This window comes from Hordeum vulgare, chromosome 6H, assembly GCF_904849725.1.
Source record: "Hordeum vulgare subsp. vulgare chromosome 6H, MorexV3_pseudomolecules_assembly, whole genome shotgun sequence".
Lineage (NCBI taxonomy): Eukaryota > Viridiplantae > Streptophyta > Magnoliopsida > Poales > Poaceae > Hordeum > Hordeum vulgare.
The window spans coordinates 510,462,352-510,480,791 of NC_058523.1; the positions used below are offsets into that span (position 1 = coordinate 510,462,352).

The 18,440-nt window shown below is 43.2% G+C and overlaps 1 protein-coding gene across 2 annotated transcripts; it reads left to right on the forward strand.

Annotated features, from left to right (window-relative positions):
- Positions 1 to 3,710: 3,710 nt before the first annotated feature.
- Positions 3,711 to 12,209, forward strand: LOC123403879 (fidgetin-like protein 1). Of its 2 annotated transcripts, none has more exons than XM_045097793.1 (13): positions 3,711 to 4,097; positions 6,239 to 6,420; positions 6,852 to 6,982; positions 7,429 to 7,558; positions 7,656 to 7,936; positions 8,245 to 8,369; positions 8,699 to 8,742; positions 8,850 to 8,981; positions 9,188 to 9,265; positions 10,150 to 10,232; positions 10,565 to 10,687; positions 11,702 to 11,762; positions 11,851 to 12,209. In XM_045097793.1, exons 1-13 carry the CDS (start codon positions 3,812 to 3,814, stop codon positions 12,001 to 12,003), a joined length of 1,809 nt encoding a protein of 602 aa, XP_044953728.1. In that variant the 5' UTR covers positions 3,711 to 3,811; the 3' UTR covers positions 12,004 to 12,209. The 2 variants fall into 2 exon arrangements, with proteins under 2 accessions (XP_044953728.1, XP_044953727.1); XM_045097792.1 differs by lacking the exon at positions 3,711 to 4,097 and adding an exon at positions 5,815 to 6,190 and having other exon boundaries at positions 6,271 to 6,420.
- Positions 12,210 to 18,440: the final 6,231 nt, after the last annotated feature.

The window sequence follows — 18,440 nt, forward strand, 5'->3', positions numbered from 1 at the left end:
AAGAGAAGTGTAGGGCACTCGAGGTGTGCTTTTTTCTTCCCCTTTTGATTTATTTTAATGTTTTCCTCATGTACGGTTTGTACCGGGAGTAGACCTGGGTATTCTCCAGGCTGGGCCGGGGTTCGGGTCAGGCTTGTAAAAGCCCGACTTGTAAAGTCTAGACCTGAGCCTAGCCCGACGCAGCAAAAAAAACACATATATAAGCCTGAGCCCGCCCCAAAGGGACAAAATGGAGCAATTCGGGCCGGGCCGGGTCGGGCCTCCATGTGAATTGCCTGATTTCCTAGGCCTGAGCCCGACCCGACATACGTAATAGCCTACATTTTCAAGCCCGAGACTGGCACAAAGACAAAGCCCGACCCGACCCCGGCTTGGGTTTTTCGGGCCGGCTTTGTGCTTGGTTGGTGGTTCGGGCTGCCCATGCCCAGATTTAACTGGGAGTACGGGTTGTATTGTATGGAGACTACAATTTACACCGTCAAACAAGCACACATGGTACCACATGTTGCATTGGAATACAAGTTGCACCACAAAAGTACATGTTGCACTAGGAAGCACATGTTGCACTGTGTTGGGAGTACATGTTACATCGGGGAGTATGTGTAGGGTGTGCATTGTTCAGAAGGGAGTACAAGTATGTCCGGAAGTACATATGTTATTTTAGGGAGCACAAATTTATTGTATTTGGGAGCACAACTTGTGTCGGAAAAAGTTGGTTGATCAATATGTAACATAATTTGGAAGATATCGATGCGAGAAGCGCAAAATGAAAATGGTTTATAATTTTGACGTTTATTTTAATAGATATTGCATCTCAAAAATTGAATGCAAATAAAAAGGAACTACATTCAACCTTCGGATCTCCTCTAGTGGAAAAAACCCTCACCAAAACTCTAGCTTGCAAGAAAACTTTCGATATATTTTATCTTCAATTATGATAATACAATGAACGTCACAAAAAGTAAATATTACATCCGAATCAGTAGACTGTCTAGCAACGATTACAAGCACTGAAGCGAGAGATTCAAAGAGAAGATGCATTTTGTAAAGGTTACTTTATAAAGTAGGACTTTATAAAGTAACCTTTACAAAATGCATCTTCTTTTTGGAGGTTATAAGGGGTATTCCCTCAACTAGTGATTACCTCTATATATATTATACTTTTATCGCTTAGGTCATTTTGGAGACCAAGCTCCATAAAGATCTTTATTTTAATTAATTCAAAATTCAAACTTTTCAGTTTCAAAAAAATATATCTAAACAGACATGTATACAAGGATATAATGTGTATGTGTGTAAGATCTTGAATTGTGAGATGCACAAAAAAAGCATGGATTTTAAGGATGAATCATACATATGCTAAAAAGTCACAATTTTTTTGTATGGCTCTCACTTTAACGTGTTTGTATCTGAAAATTTACGTATATGAATACTATTACAAAGTAAGTATAAAGTAGAATTACTTGTTTTAGAACGGAGATAGTATGTCTCTAGGTATATGTCTATTTTTTCAGACTTCTTAAAAATTGAAAAGTTTGAATTTTGAAGGTTTCAAATTCAGATTCCATGGAGCTCGTCCTCCATTTGGCATTTTTGCCTTTTGTCAAGTTGCAACCTTTTTGGTGCCTTAGAGCAACTCTAGCAGACCCCGCATAATGCCCCGACCCGCAAAATAACCGTCAAAGTGCGGGTCGGAGCGGAAAAACCTGCTCGATCAGACCCTGCATCCCGCTCTGGCCCGCAAATATTTTTGCACGGCGCGGCAAAAATTCCCCCCAACCTCTAGTTTCACGGGCCCGGAGGCCGACTCGAGCTCAGCCTCTATCTGCAGCAAGATTTGGCGGCAGGGACATTTCCGCATGGCCTTTCCCGCTCCCCCACCCGCCGCCACCATTGCCTCGCCACCGCACGCTCCGGTGCATCCTCCGCGGCCGTCCCTCGCCGTCATGGACGCCTCCTTGCTGCCTCCCGTCACCGTCGAGGTCGCGCACGCTCCTTCCCGGGATCTCATCGCCGGCCATGTTGGCCCAGCCGTCGCCGGCCATGCAGGGCAACGTGGTCGTGCCGGGCGGAAATCCGACAACCCCCGCTGCGAAGGCTCGCGCTCCGGACGCTAAGGCTGTTGTGCGATCTCGGCCAGCGGCGGAGAAGGTCACCAAGGCCGTGGGCGTCAAGAGGAAGAGGATTTAGGCTCCTCCTTCATCATCTCACTCCATCCCGGAAAGAGATGCCCCGTCGATGCCGTTCAACGGTGTCGCTCACCCCGCAAGCGAGGTGTTCGACGAAATGTCCGGAAGGTATGCGTCTTCGGTCATGGTCATTTCCTTTTGTTTTCGCCATTTGTTGCGATAGCTCGTGACTTGTCAATCGTTTAATATAGCCAAAGATCGAAGAACTACACGATCTTGGAAGATCAAGCTTTGATCTAAGCATGGAGTGCGGTGTCTCTTGATGTATGCACGGGTACATTTCAAACCGTCAAGAGATATTGGCAAAGGATCGAAAATCAATACTTCCGCATTATGTCAAAGTATCCCAATATGACTTCACGCACATTTCGGTTGCTTGAAGGGCGCTGGGAGAATATCAAGCCTATGTGCTGCCGTTGGGCAACTTGCTTGGAGCAAGTACGCAATGCACTTTCAAGTGGGACCGTTGAATCCGACTATGTGAGTTTGTTTTGCCTTTGTTCAAGTTGTGTGTAATCATATTTGCATCATGAGAATTGATTAAATCACTTTGTCCATATTGTGTAGGACAAGATTTCCCAACATAGATACAAAGACATGGAAGCTTCGAAAGGCAAATTCTTCAAACTAGAGCATTGTTGGGAGTTGCTCCAAACGTGCGAGAAGTGGAAGTTGATCGACAAAGAATCTTTCTTGCTCGCCGAAGAGAACAAGATCATGTCAATGAACCACGATGACATGGACGACCTCATCAAAACATGACATGATATGGCAAGGAGAGAGATCTTGAAGAGGAGAATGGAAGACTCTGCTTCATATGATGGCATGATATGGCAAGGAGATAGATCTTGAACATGGCATGATATGGAAGGAGTGAAGATCGACCAAGATGATGCAAAACCCTCTTTTGCGTTTGTCGTACGGAACTTGGATTTTATCTCCGCATAAAACTGTGTTATGTTTGTTTGAATTTGAACTTATTTGTGTGAACTTATGTCAAATGCGAGAATTGAGTGTTTTCTGTTTTCGGGGCGACGCGGCCGTGTCTAAATAGACCCCGCAAAAGCCGACCCGTATAAATACATATTCGGCGAATATACTTTTATACGGGTCCGTTTGAGGGGTCTGCATCCATGTCACGCCGCGTCGGCCCATAAAAAGGATTTTGCGCGAACTGCAAACACGTTTTGCGGGCCAGCATTATGCGGGGTTTGCTAGAGTTGCTGTTAGCGTGCCAGTATGATACGTGTTGTTGAAGACTGATTTTGCAGGTAGGTTTCTTCTGTGGCTGTTCATGGGCCCTTTTGAGGCCATCCTTTTGCACCGAAATCCCGCACTGGGCCAGTATACACAGGCCTCCTCTTGGAGATTGCAAAGCGAGTTCGATAAGCCACGTAAACGCCATGACCCCCTCAAAAACAAAAAACAAAAACGTAAACGCCATGAAGGCGCATTCCGAAAGAGGAAGAAAACATCTCAAAAAAAAGAGAGGAAGAAAAACGTCATGGAGGCGTACATCCGAAGTACGCCTTGTTCTTTCGTGAGCAGGGGGCAAAAAACACAGCTGCGAAACTCCCCGGCGCCGCCGAACTCCCCACTCCAGTCTTCCTGACGGCACGGCGATGCTTCTCCGCCGACGCCTCCCAGTGACCCGCCTCCTCCGGCAACTGCAAACCGGGGCGGCGGCGGCCTCCACCACCTCCTCCTCTCCCCCGCCGCCTCCTCTCCAAAAGCCCATCGCCGCCTCCGCCTCGCCTTCTACGACACAGGGGTCGCGCCTAGGGTTCCCCAATGCGAAATCGCGCGCTTCGTCCTCGAAGAGTGCCGCCTTTCTCGCTGCCGGCGCGGCCGCCGCGCTTGCGTCGCTGCCGGTGGTGTCCTACGCTGATGCCGACGAGGAGGTGGCGTGTTGTGTTTTGCTTCTGTCCGGGCTTTCGGTTTTCGTTCAGGGAGCTGGATTGAGTTTGATCTGTGGTAATTTGTGATGGACTAGTTGGAGCACCCCTGCAGGGTTAAATCTTTTCGGAAAGCCGTGCCCGCGGTTATGTGGCAACGTGGAAACTTTCTTTATCACTGGTTCTAGATAACTTAAAGTTAACTTAATTAAAATATGCCAACTGTGTGCGTAACCGTGACTGTCTCTTTCGTGAGTTCCTTCTCCGATCGAGGACACGGTGGGGTTATGTCTGACGTAGGTAGGTGTTCAGGATCATTCATTTGATCAACCGTAGTTCACCTCCGCTATGCGTAGATCTTCCCTCTCTTATTTCTTGTACTCGTAAGTTTAGCCACCAAATACATGCTTAGCCGTTGCTGCAACCTCACCACTTAACCTTACCTCAACCATTAAGCTTTGCTAGTCTTGATACCTTTGGAAATGAGATTGTTGAGTCCCCCGTGGCTCACAGATTACTACAACACAAGTTGCAGGTATAGGTAAAGGTTACTTGACGCGAGCGTGTTGATTGTTCATTTGGAGCTGCTTCTTCTTCTTCTTCTTCTTCATCGATCTAGGATGGGTTCCAGGCCGGCAACCTGGGATAGCAAGGATGGATGTCGTTTTTCTTTTCTCGTTTGTTTCCGTCCGTAGTCGGACCCTGCTCTTATTCATGATGATTATGTATTATACTGCTGTGACTCTGATGTAGCTTGTGGCGAGTGTAAGCCAATTCTATATATATATCTCTTTTTTCAGTACATGTACTTGTAACGATATCTATTCTTGCGACACGACGAGATACATTTTCTATCCCTGACGAGGCCCTCGTGCCAAATTGAGGATATGGTCTCATCTTGGGCGTGACATAAAGTAACCTTTACAAAATGTATCTTTTCTTTGGAGGTTATAAGGGGTATTCCCTCAACTAGTGATTACCTCTGTATATATTATACTTTCATCGCTTAGGTCATTTTAGAGACCAAGATCCATAAAAACCTTTATTTAAAAAAATAATCTAAACAGACATGTATACAAAGATGTAATGTGTATGTGTGTAAGATCTTGAATTGTGAGATGCACAAAAAAAGCATGGATTTTAAGGATGAATCATACATATGCTAAAAAGTCACAATTTTCTTGTATGGCTCTCATTTTAACGGGTTTGTATCTGAAAATTTACGTACATGAATACTACTACAAAGTAAGTATAAAGTAGAATTACTTATTTTAAAACGGAGGGAGTATGTCTCTAGGTATATGTCTATTTTTTCAGACTTTTTAAAAAATGAAAAGTTTGAATTTTGAAGGTTTCGAATTTGGATTCCATGGAGCTCGACCTCCATTTGGCATTTTTGCCTTTTGTTAAGTTGCAACCTTTTTGGTGCCTTAGCGTGTCAGTGTGATCCGTGTTGTTGAAGTCTGATTTTGCAGGTAGGTTTCTTTTGTGGCTATTCATGGGCCCTTTTGAGGCCATCCTTTTGAACCGAAATCCCGTACTAGGCGAGTATACGCAGGCCTCCTCTTAGAGATTGCAAAGCGAGTTCGATAAGCCACGTAAACGCCATGCCCCCCTCAAAAACAAAAAACAAAAACGTAAACGCCATGAAGGCGCATTCCAAAAGAGGAAGAAAACATCTCAAAAAAAAAAAAAAGAGGAAGAAAAACGTCATGGAGGCGTACATCCGAAGTACGCCTTGTTCTTTCGTGAGCAGGGGGCAAAAAACACAGCTGCGAAACTCCCCGGCGCCGCCGAACTCCCCACTCCAGTCTTCCTGACGGCACGGCGATGCTTCTCCGCCGACGCCTCCCAGTGACCCGCCTCCTCCGGCAACTGCAAACCGGGGCGGCGGCGGCCTCCTCCTCTCCCCCGCCGCCTCCTCTCCAAAAGCCTATCGCCGCCTCCGCCTCCGCCTCGCCTTCTACGGCACAGGGGTCGCGCCTAGGGTTCCCCAATGCGAAATCGCGCGCTTCGTCCTCGAAGAGTGCCCTCTTTCTCGCTGCCGGCGCGGCCGCCGCGCTTGCGTCGCTGCCGGTGGTGGCCTACGCTGATGCCGATGAGGAGGTGGCGTGCTGTGTTTTGCTTCTGTCCGAGCTTTCGGTTTTCGTTCAGGGAGCTGGATTGAGTTTGATATGTGTTTACAGGGCGCGGTTGACGTTGCAGTGAGCACTGATGCGGCACCGGTGGAGGACTTGGCTGGCAAGGAGAGGAAGAGGATAATGGAGCTGATTGAGAGCCGAGGAATGCAGCCAGGGTCGTACCCGAAGTTTGAAGTTGCAATCAAGGGCCAGAAGGTCACTCCCACCCCCATCCACACACACAGCACAAACATTCGAGTTATCTGCTGAACAATATTAGTTGTGCATAACATGTCAGTCTATGGGCTAGAGGAATTAGTGAGCACTTCGGTGTGCATTGTGTCAGTCACTTTGGTGGGAATGCTTTGGTGCATCGATTAATGTAGAAAGTGGTAACAATTTGAGAGAACCTAAGTACTAGAGTCAGTCAGCTTAAGAAAGAAAAGAAGTGTGACTAGAATGTTGCATGGTTGCTGTTAGAACACAGTTGTAAGCGCCTTTCATTGATCTGGCATGGCATTCAGGGCGGGCTACTGTGTTTTCTTAGAATTGCACATTTTCACCCCATAATCAGTAACCGGCTAGTAACCTTGTGCAAGACTCACTTCATAATTGCAGTTAATTTCTCTGATTTATTGTTTTTACAGGTGGTCGTTAAATTCAATGTACCGTCAACCTGTAATATATCGCGCCTCATTGTTGATCTCGTAACACATATCGGACTTGAGGCAGAACAGTGTGTTGGTGGCTCAGAGATGCTATTTCGTGCTTGGGACAGGTTAGCAAAAGAAGCGGGATCATATTCAGTTCGGTGCAATATATGTCTTTTCATTGCCTGGTGATTTGGTTCTGCACTTCTGCTTAGGGCAATCATATATAGATCGCAGATAATACAGTTTCAGATTCCACCCACATGCATTCTCTTGTGTCCTCAGTCCTCACATCCTCTTTCCATATTTATTTTTCTCCTTAATCAGAGTCCTGTGCCACTATTTCTCGGCACAATTGTATTTTCTTATTTGATCAGCTTAAGAGGAATCATATATACAAATAATACGTTGTATTTTTAACTCTTTGTTGATGGTTATGGAAAGTGCAAGCATTATTGTCAGCGTTTCTCATGTAGTCTTCTTACCTGCAAGTGTTTTTCTTTCCCATGTCATAGAAATAGGTGTTGCCAAGTACCCAATTATATTGTGTTTTAATCAATAATTTCTGTTCCAGTGCAGCTGCGCGTCAAATAACATTGAATCCTCCAAAAACGACAGCAAGCATTGGAGAAAACAATGAAGATTCTCTTTGTATTTTGATATTTGAGCCACTTGTCGGATCTGAATATGCTGTTAGTCCTTATGTATGTATACTTAATTAAGATTGTTTAAGAAGTTTAACCTACGCTTTGTCATTTTATAAAGATTTAATGCAATTTCTGATCTTGTGTGTACTCTCAGGAAATTGAATTCATCAAGCCTGATAGTTTTAGTTCGAAAGAACTTGAAGGTTTGGTCAGTGCTTTAAAAATAGCTGGGCAGAAAGATGCCAAGACGTCATCAGGGAAAGCATCAACCAAAGGAGGTGGTCAGAGATCTAAGCATCTACCCTCTATAGAAAAAACTGTATCTGATTTAGAGGATATGGGTGTTAGGGTCTATGGGTTTGATGAAACCTCTAGTGTTCCAATGGATGGCACTGTCATGTGGGAGAACATTGCTGGATATGAACATCAGAAAAGGTACAACATCACCAGTTCACTGTTATTTTTAATCTCGAAACAGCAGATGTTTTATATATGCAAAGTAAAGGTATTATATTGTTAGTATGTAGATGTGTTTGTTCAAGCATAATTACAAACACCCCCCATGCATTGTGCCGTTCCTTTCCGCTTTTGTGCTTATTTGACTTCTTTCCTTGACAGTTGGCACATTCTGGTTGGTCCTCGACTGCAGAGCTTACTATCAGTCTTAATAAGCAACTGCTTTTGCGTATTCTATCATAAAGGCATAGTTCCTAAGGTTTATATATGTCTTTTGTTCTTTATAGGGAGATAGAAGATACTGTACTCTTGGCTCTACAGAATCCTCAAATATATGATGACATTGCTCGTGGTACACGTTGCAAATTTGAAACAAATCGACCTCGGGCGGTTCTATTTGAAGGCCCACCTGGTGCGTGATCTTAATGACCTTTTACTTCAGTGCAAATTTCAATACCAAAAATCTTGTTATTACATTCTGTGCTCTATTGTTTCTTAATATTAACAGACATGGTAAAGAAAATAGTAAGTAAGTTGGTTATGCCATTTCATAATTAAAGTTATAGTATTTGTTGGTTAGACCATTTACTATAAATGAGAAATTGCAACAGGTCAGTGCTTGCAATTCCTGATTTTGAGGAATACCCATTGCCCCTCTTTGTGCGCTAGTAGTATGATTACGTCTGTTTTTTGCTTGTTTGTTTGCTTGCTTTACTAGTTACCACTGCCTCATCATTTCAGGGACCGGTAAGACATCTTCTGCTCGAGTTATTGCCAAGCAAGCGGTAACTCATACTCCTATACTTTTGGAAATTCCCTAAAGTAATTCTGTGCAAAAGAAAATGAAATATGTTTTCTTAAGCTTTTCTGCTGATCATTTTTCTTATTCTAGGGAGTTCCACTGTTATATGTACCACTGGAGATCATCATGTCAAAATATTATGGTGAAAGTGAGCGCCTGTTGGGATCTGTTTTTTCACTTGCCAACAATCTTCCTGATGGAGGTATTATTTTCCTAGATGAGGTACGCACCGTCATCTTTATAGCATACATTTGCTAAGGATAATACATCAGTTATGAAATGTATGGTAGTGCTTAACATACTGATGTTGGTGGAACATTTTTGTTGTTCCAAATTTCAGAAAAAATGTGTTGTTTGTCTACGCTTTAACCCAAACTTTGCCTTCTTTCCAAATGATAAATGTCCTTCTAATTTATATCCTTATATAGGTAGACTCGTTTGCTATTTCTCGAGATAGTGAAATGCATGAAGCTACTCGAAGGATATTATCAGTAATTCTGCGACAGGTAGAGTGCCTCTTACCTCTGTGGGTGTAAGTAATATTGAGTGCCTGTTACCTCTGTTGGTGTAAGTAACCACTGAGTTTATACATACTTCTTTCAGTCACTCATCCTGCCTGTTAGTGAGAGAAGAAGAGACCATGGGCTTTATTTATTCCAAACCACGAGAGTGCATAGCCACAGCTCAAGAGAAGCCGGGGGAACATTAAACGAAGTTGCATAATCTTTGCATGTAGATAGTCACACCTAACCAAATGCCAAACAATATGACGCTGTAGTTGCCAGCTTTGTCGCAACCCCTGCACAGTCCACATCCACCTTCACCGCACACCATAGTCAGCGGTTACTGACATGGCATTTCGTGCTTGGAACAGCAACCAGTTCAGTGTAGGCCACTCCCTCCTCAGTATTTGCAGAACCCAGTAGGAATTACCCAAAGTCGTCACGCCACACAACATGACTTCCACCAGAGCCATCTACTTTAGCTAGCCCAGTCTGCACTTCGGCACACACATTGGTACCGTACTTTTGAGACCTTGTATAAACCCCCAGAGATTGAATAGGAGATACAATACTCTTAAAACCCTTACTGTGTTGCAGAAACTATGCATTGTAACATGTATGAAAACACATACTTCTAACTGGCAGGACTTTTTATTTCATGCCTAGTTTATGCTATGGTAATTCACTTAAGCTTTCTGTAAGCATAAGCATGTAAGCCCCTGTTGCTATTCTCCCGTGTTTTTGGCATCCAATTTTGATAGCTTGATACCTCTCAGTTACCTGACAAAAGACCTGCATGTGATCTGTTAGGTGCTTCTATCATGCTTATTACCATCACTGCACCTGTCGTGTGTATTATTGACATTAATTACATTTCTTTTGTGAAGATTGATGGGTTCGAGCAGGATAGACGTGTGGTTGTTATTGCTGCAACAAATAGAAAGGAAGACCTTGATCCTGCTCTCATCAGGTTTAGTTCGATTTGCCCACCCCCTTCTGTGTTCCTGTAAGCAGTCCCAATTAATGTTCACACGGTCTAGTGAGTACTGAAGTTCTCATGCGAGTTTTTTTTTTTTTGGCTTCCTGCATTTTTCCAAGAGCCGTACATAACAGCATATAAGCTACAAATAAACAGTGCTGCAATACTGGACTAAACCGCTTAACCTTGTGACTTTTTTTTGGACGTGGAACCTTGTAACATTTATATAGAACTTAGATATCGTGATCAATTTGATCTTATCTTTTATTTTGATTATGTAAACTGTACTCCTAACTTCTCCTGTTTCCGTTGTTGATCTGCAGCCGTTTTGATTCAGTGATTTGTTTTGGCCTACCAGACCAGCAGAGCCGTGCAGAAATAGCAGCCCAATATGCAAAGCACCTAACAAAATCCGAGTTGGTTCAGTTTTCCCTTGCCACTGAGGAGTAAGTACTTCATTCTGAATCTTCACTCCTACAAATTAGGATGTCCCTTTGTTGCTACAGAGCCGCTAATAAAAAAGTCGAAAATACCAATTATATACATAAATTTTCCTTTTCAGAACAAAACGAATGTTTGCAAAACCACATTAACAGTTCATTGGAAGAAGATGACGTCACATTTAGTAGCATATGTTTTATAGGTCAACAGCTCAATATAGCAACAAATAAAAGGTGTAAAATTGATACATGGTAAATAACTTCTGCATGCTTTGATATTCAACACTAAGTTCTTCACAAGCTCCCTTGACATATGGTAAATAACTTCTGCATGCTCTGATATTAATATGGCACAAGTAGCTCCATATCATCTCCTAAAGACTACACATTCGGAGGACAAATCTAAACGAATAAAACAGGATATATGCATATTGATATACTCCGTATTTGTTTTACGTTCCTCTGAAAAATATTTGAAGGAAAGAAATGTTTCTAAACTCAGTGACGTAATGGTACATAGCCCATCAGAGACGGGGATCACATGTATATGATCCTTGTGTACCTGGAAGCAGCAAAGAGATACTCTGAAAGTATGTTTGAGTTGTGTCCTAAAACGTCTTACATCTATTTACAGAGGGAGTACTTCAGAGTGTGGTACATTTTGTAATACAAAAAAAAATGCAAGTCCCGATTCAGCAACAAGCCTGTCGTGTTTGCAGTAGTAAATGTCCGGCTTGTTATTCCTTTTAACGGCTTATGTATTGAATTTAGACTCTTAAATGCATTACTGTAGATCAGGGAAAGCTGTGTCAGTTCTTATTTGTCTATTTGTGACTCTTCACTTGGTTAGCAAGGTTCGGTGTGCTGTCCCATCCCGGCAGTATCTAGGAAATTAGATGGTGTACCAATGCTTTTAGTTTTTCATCTGGACAGCTACACATGCTGCTAAATGATCATTCAAGACAGACTGTGCTGTGCTTAACAATCCATTATCTTACTAGTTCTAAACACTGAATGCAGGATGGCAGGAAGAGATATCAGGGATATATGCATGCAAGCAGAAAGACATTGGGCATCGAAGGTATGGTAAACTAGTCCACAAGTTATTTCCCCTCCTCTTTTGGGGCATGGTCAGCTTCTCACTTGGTCAACGTGTTTGCCTTCTACAGTTTATCAGGGGACAAATTCCAAAAGACGAGAAGGGGGAGCCCCCTCTTCCTCCAATCGACGAGTATGTTGCATGTGCCGTACAACGAAGAAAGTCTTTACCAGATAGAACAAGACCAGCATCCAGATCCGATCCACCTCTAAAATTAGCATGAAGAACCATCTCTTATATACGATATGACTACTATATCAAAAAATTGTAGTTCCAACGAGGATGTGTATACAGTTAGCTAGTTTCATACGTGGTTCTGTAGTTAGCTGAATTTTGAGATCAGAAAATGTGCGGTGTTGGAGATCGATTTCTTTCAGATGTGGAGAGGGAAACATATTCTATAAAGGCGATCTACATTTATTTTCTTCCTGTAATAATGTTTGACTTGTTTTTGCTGTTAGAATTATATTTTTACAAGAAATCTTGGTCAAACATTACAACTTGAAGCCACCCTCACAACTATGTGATTTACTTATGCGACGCCAGGAGTCTTGCTTCATGTTTCATGTTTGCTTCCTGGTGTTACGTTGGTTTATGACTTCCACCGCACAATGCCAGGTTGCATTTCTGGTTCTTAATAGAGGAAAAATGTACAAATTCTCTAAATTCGAATTATCATCATTAGATTCAATGTTGAGGAAATTGTTAACTTGCAGCTTCTCACTCAGAGTAGTGATTAATCGTTGAATCGGTTTATCAACTGGATTAATAGGTTGACTATTAATTAATGTAATTTTAAACTCAATAGAAACAAATTTTATATGGAGAAAAAAAAATTACATTGCAAATATGAAGCAAATAGCACCATTTTGTTTTCTCAACAAATGACAAACATGTATACAACAGCAGTCATTCATGTGGGCATAAAAATCATCAACAAACATGTATATAACAACACTTTTGTTGCTGATTTCCGCTTGGGACACAACTCCAAGAGACGGCGGTCATGCGACTACGACAGAAAAAGGAAAGGTGACGGCAGCCGCGCAGGGCGTCTGAACGGGTCAGTTGTTGGAGGTGATAGGTCCCGAAGGAGGAGGAGAGTAGCGACACGTGAAGGGAGAAGAGAAAGCGGTGACATACATGGGAGGAGGAGAAGCGACTATGCACCAACAAGAATCTGGCAGCCGCCGTCCAGGTCGGAAGGGGCGGGTGGAGGGATAAACACAACTCTTTAGATGCGGGTGGGTCTGGGAGGGGTTATGGGTCAAATAATAGTGCTTTGTTTGCCCACGAGTTAGCGGACGAACAATGATTGATCGGCCTGACAACCGATTAATCGGCTTACCAGACTATTTAATAGGTCTGACAAACCATTTAATTAGTCTCGCAAGTTAACGCGATGAATATGTATTATTTGGTTCGGCCACCCGATGAGTAGCGATTAACTCACTAATTAACCGATTAATTGGATGAATTCTTAAACAATGAATATACTAGTGTTCGGTATCCACGTACATTTTAGTGTTTGTGCAAATTATTTATTCATTACTACTTCTAAATCTTTAAAAGGTCTTATATTTAGGAACGAAGGGGGTAGAATGATGGTTGTGTTGGTGAAGCTGAGATTATTTATTCATCATTGGAACGATGGTTGTGTTGGTGCCGTCGTGACAGTGTTTTTTTTTCCGCGACAACATTAATATATGAGCAAGCTAACTGTGAGCTTTACCTTTATCTTCAAGTAATTGCATGCAAGTAGCCTACCACTTCCTGTGTACCAAAATAATAGTAGTTGGGGAGAACTAGTCACAAGGAGTAGTTTCCTTAGTTGTGCTACTACAGTGTGCATGGAAGTAATCTAGTAGTTTCCTTAGTTGTGCTAGGAACTTGGCTGGAACTTTCCTTTGCTGTATATGCAAGTGTAAGTCTAGTTCATAATAGTTTCCTAGTAGTTTCTTAGGGGTTTACTTAGCTTGACCCGGCCTAGTCTGTAGCCTATAAAAGGTTCGTGGTAGTTTCCTAGTAGTTCCCTAGGGGTTTACTTAGCTTGATTCGGGATGGTCTGTAGCCTATAAAAGGATTTGTGCTCCTTTGTGACAAATCACTCCATCCGACTCTTCTCTTCAAGTTGGACTTTCGAAAGGCATTTGATTCAGTCAAGTGGGAGTATATCATCGACCTTCTTCGTCATAGGGGATTCCCGAATATTTTTCAAGATTGGATAACCGTCCTACTTTGCTCCTCTTCCTCGCGGATTCTTCTCAATGGCGTCGCTGGCAGCCCCATCTTCCATGGACAGGGCTTTCGGTAAGGGAACCCTCTGTCCCCTTGCTATTTGTGATCGCGATCGACCCACTGCAAAGAGTTCTTGAGGTGGCGGCTAGTAGAGGACTATTCCATAAAATTCGTGGTTGTGGGGTTCTTTTACGAACCTCGCTTTATGCACACGATGCGACGATCTTCATGGCACCTATCAAACATGATATTGACCACCTCTCGAGCATCCTTCGTCTCTCTGGCGATGTCACCAGTCTATCCACCAACATTCACAATAGCTCAGTCATCCCGATCTGTTGTGGGCACGCCAACCTGCTGAACATCCTTCAAAACCTTCCGGCGGCGGGTGGATCCTTCCCCATGAAATACTTACGCCTTCCGCTCTATGTGTGGCGGCTCAGGAAAGTGGACTTTCGGTTCGTGGAGGATAAGGCGGCGACAAAGTTGGTCCCTTGGGACAGGCAAAACATCACGTCTATGGGACGTATCGCCTTGGTCAAGTCGGTGCTTGCCTCCCAAACCATCTACTCCATCACTACGCTCGTCGTCCCTCCAAGCACCCTCAAAAATCTCAACAAGATTGAGCGAGCATTCCTTTGGGAAGGAATGAACAAGACCACCGAGGCCAAATTCAAGGTTAATTGGGGCACTGTTTGCCGCCCAATCGTCAATGGGAGTCTTGTAGTGCTAAATACGGAGCAACTTGCTAGGACGCTTAGGCTTCGTTGGATTTGGTCTGAGTGGAAGGAGCAAAATAAGATGTGGGTTGGCACGGCAACCCATGCGGTGATGCAGACTCCAACTTCTTCTATGCCTCCTCAACTATTATCGTGGGCAATGGAACACGCACTCCCTTTTGGGAATCTCCTAGGGTGCACAATCGCAAACCCATGGACATGGCCCCTCTCATCTACGCGACGTCAACGAAAAAGAATTTGAAGGTGCGGGAAGCACTAAAGATGGTTCTTGGGTTAAAAATATTAAGATGGTGTCCAACTTCTCCATAGAGCACTTCAGACAATTTCTCGATCTTTGGGCCACCATTCGGGATTTCGACCTACAAGAGGATATTGATGACGACATTGTTTGGAAGCATTCTGCTAGTGGCCTCTACACGGCGGAGTCTGTTAGGGAACATTGCATGGAAAATAAAAAAATTCCTACGCACACACAAGATCTATTCATGGAGATGCATATCTACGAGAGGGTGAGTGTGCCTCCCTCCTTCAAGGGAGGGCTAGCGAGCGAAGGGGAGGAGTTCACCTCCAACAAGGGAGGTTGGCGCCCTATGGGAGGAGTCCCTCATCCCCAAGGCACCTCCTCACCTACCACTAGGGCACATGGGCCTTTAAGGGAAGGGCGCCCAGCCCACGAGGGGCTCGTGCGTCTCCCTCTTTAGCCCATGTGCCCCCTAGATAAGTGGACTCCCTCGTGGACCCCCGGAACCCTCCCCGCACTCCTGCTACACTACCGAAAATACCCGAAACTTTTCCGGAACCCGAATACCACTTTTCCACATATATAAATCTTTACCTACAGACCATTCAGTAACTCCTCGTGACATCCGGGGTCTCATCCAAGACTCTGAAAAACATTCAGTCACCAATATATATAACTCAACAATACTATATCGTCATCGGACGTTACGCGTGCTGACCCTACGGGTTCGAGAATCTTGTAGACATGACCGAGACATCTCTCCGGCCAATAACCAATAGAGGAACCTGGATGGTCATGTTGGTTCCTACATATTCTACGAAGATATTTATCAGTCGAAACACGATTCCAAGGATTCATTCAATCCCGAACGCAGTTCCCTTTGCCCATCGGTATGCTACTTGCCCGAGATTGGATCGTCGGTATCTCCATACCTAGTTCAATCTCGTTACCGGCAAGTCTCTTTACTCGTTCCGTAATACAAGATCCCGTGACTAACTTCTTAGTCACTTTGCTTGCAAGCTTTTTGTGATGTTGTATTACCGAGAGGGTCTAGAGATACCTCTCCGTCATACTGAGTGAAAAATCCTAGTCTCGATCCATGCCAACCCAATAGACATGCTTGGAGACACCTATAGAGTACCTTTATGATCACCGAGTTACGAAGTGACGTTTGATACACACAAGGCATTCCTCCGGTGTTAGGAAGTCGCATGATCTCATGGTCTTCGGAACAGATACTTGACATGAAGAAAGGAGTAGCAACAAACTAAGTGATACTATCATATGTTATGCTTATAGCTGGGTCTTGTCCATCACATCATTCTCCTAATGATGTGATCCCGTTATCAAATGACAACTCATGTCTATGGTTAGGAAACCTTAACCATCTTTGATCAACGAGCTAGTCTAGTAGAGGCTCACTAGGGACACCGTGTTGTCTATGTATACACACATGTATCTCAGTTTCTGTTCAATACAATTTTTGCATGGATAATAAACCATTATCATGAACAAGGAAATATGATAATAACCACTTTATTATTGCCTCTAGGGCATATTTCCAATAGTCTCCCACGTGCGCTAGAGTCAATAATCTAGCTTTAAATTGTAATGAATCTAACACCCATAAAGTTCTGGTGTTGATCATGATTTTCTCGTGAGAGAGGTTTAGTCAATGGGTTTTCAACATTCAGATCTGTATGTACTTTGTAAATGTTTATGTCCTCCTTATTGATCTAATTGTGGATGGAATTGAAGCAGCACTTTAGGTGTCTAGTTCTCTTGTGAAACCTGGGCTCATTGGCTATGGCAATGTCATCAGTGTTGTCACAAAAGAGAGTCATTGGATCCAGTGCACTTGGCACAACTCCAAGATTCGTCATGAACCGCTTTATCCAGACACTTTCCTTCGCTACTTCTGAAGCAGCTATGTACTCCGGCTCACATGTAAAATCTGCTACCATGCTTTGCTTGGTACTACACCAGCTGGCTGCTCCACCATTCATAATAGATACGTATCCAGTTTAAGATGTAGAGCCATCTGGATCTGTGTGAAGCTAGCATGGACGTAACCCTTTATGATGAGCTCTTAATCACCTGCATAAATGAGAAACATCTCATTATTCCTCTTCAGGTACTTAAGGATATTTTTTACCATTGTCCAGTGTTCCACTCCTGGATCACTTTGAAACCTTCTGGACATACTTATGGCAAGGGTGACATCTAGTCATGTGCACAACATTGCATACATGATAGAGCCTATGGTTGAGGCATATGTGATGACACTCATCTTTTCTCCATCTTCTGAAGTTGCTGGGCACTGAGTCTTATTGAACTTCACACCTTGCAGGACAGGCAAGAACCCTTTTTTGAACTAATCCATTTTGAACTTCTTCAAAACCTTATCAAGGTATGTGCTTTGTGGAAGTTCTATTAATTAAGCGTCTCGATCTATCTCTACAGATCTTGATGCCCAATATGTAAGCAGCTTCTTCGAGGTCTTTCATTGAAAAACTCATGTTCAAATATATCTTCACTCTTTCCAAATGTTCTATATTGTTTCTAATCAGCAATATGTCATCCACATATAATATTAGAAACACTATAGAGCTCCCACTCACTTTCTTGTAAATACAAGCTTCTCCATAAACTTTTATGAACCCAAACGCTTTGATCACCTCATCAAAGCAAAGATTCCAACTCCGAGATACTTGCACCTGTCCATAAATGGATCATTGGAGCTTGCATACTTTGTGAGCATTTTCAGGATCGAAGAAACCTTTTGGTTGCATCATATACAACTCTTCCTTAAGGAAACCATTAAGGAACGCTCTCTTGACATCCATCTGCCAGATTTCATAACCGAAAAATGCAATTATCACTAGCATAATCCTTATGGACTTAAGAGGGTGAGAAAGTGTCATCGTAGTCAACTCCTTGAACTTGTGAAAACCCTTTTGCAACAAGTCATGCTTTATAGATGGTGACATTACCATCCGCGTTCATCTTTTTGTTAAAGATCCGCTTGTTCTAAATAGTCTTACGACCATTAGGTAATTCCTCCAAACTTGATACTTTGTTTTCATACATGGGTCCTATCTTAGATTTCATGGCCTTCAGCCATTTGTTGGAATCCAGGCCCACCATCGCTTCTTCATAGCTAGGTTCACCGTTGTCCAAAACATGACCTCCAAGATAGGATTATCATACTAATGAGGGGTTGTATGTGTCCTTGTCGACCTACGAGGTTCGATAGAGACTTGATCTGAATCTTCATGATCATCATCATTAGCTTCCTCTTCAATTGGTATAGGTGTCACGGAAAGATCTTTCTGTCTCGTGCTACCCTCTAATTGAAGTGATGGTTCAATAACCTCATCAAGTTCTACCTTCCTCCCACTCAATTCTTTCGAGATAAACTCCTTCTCTAGAAAGGATCCA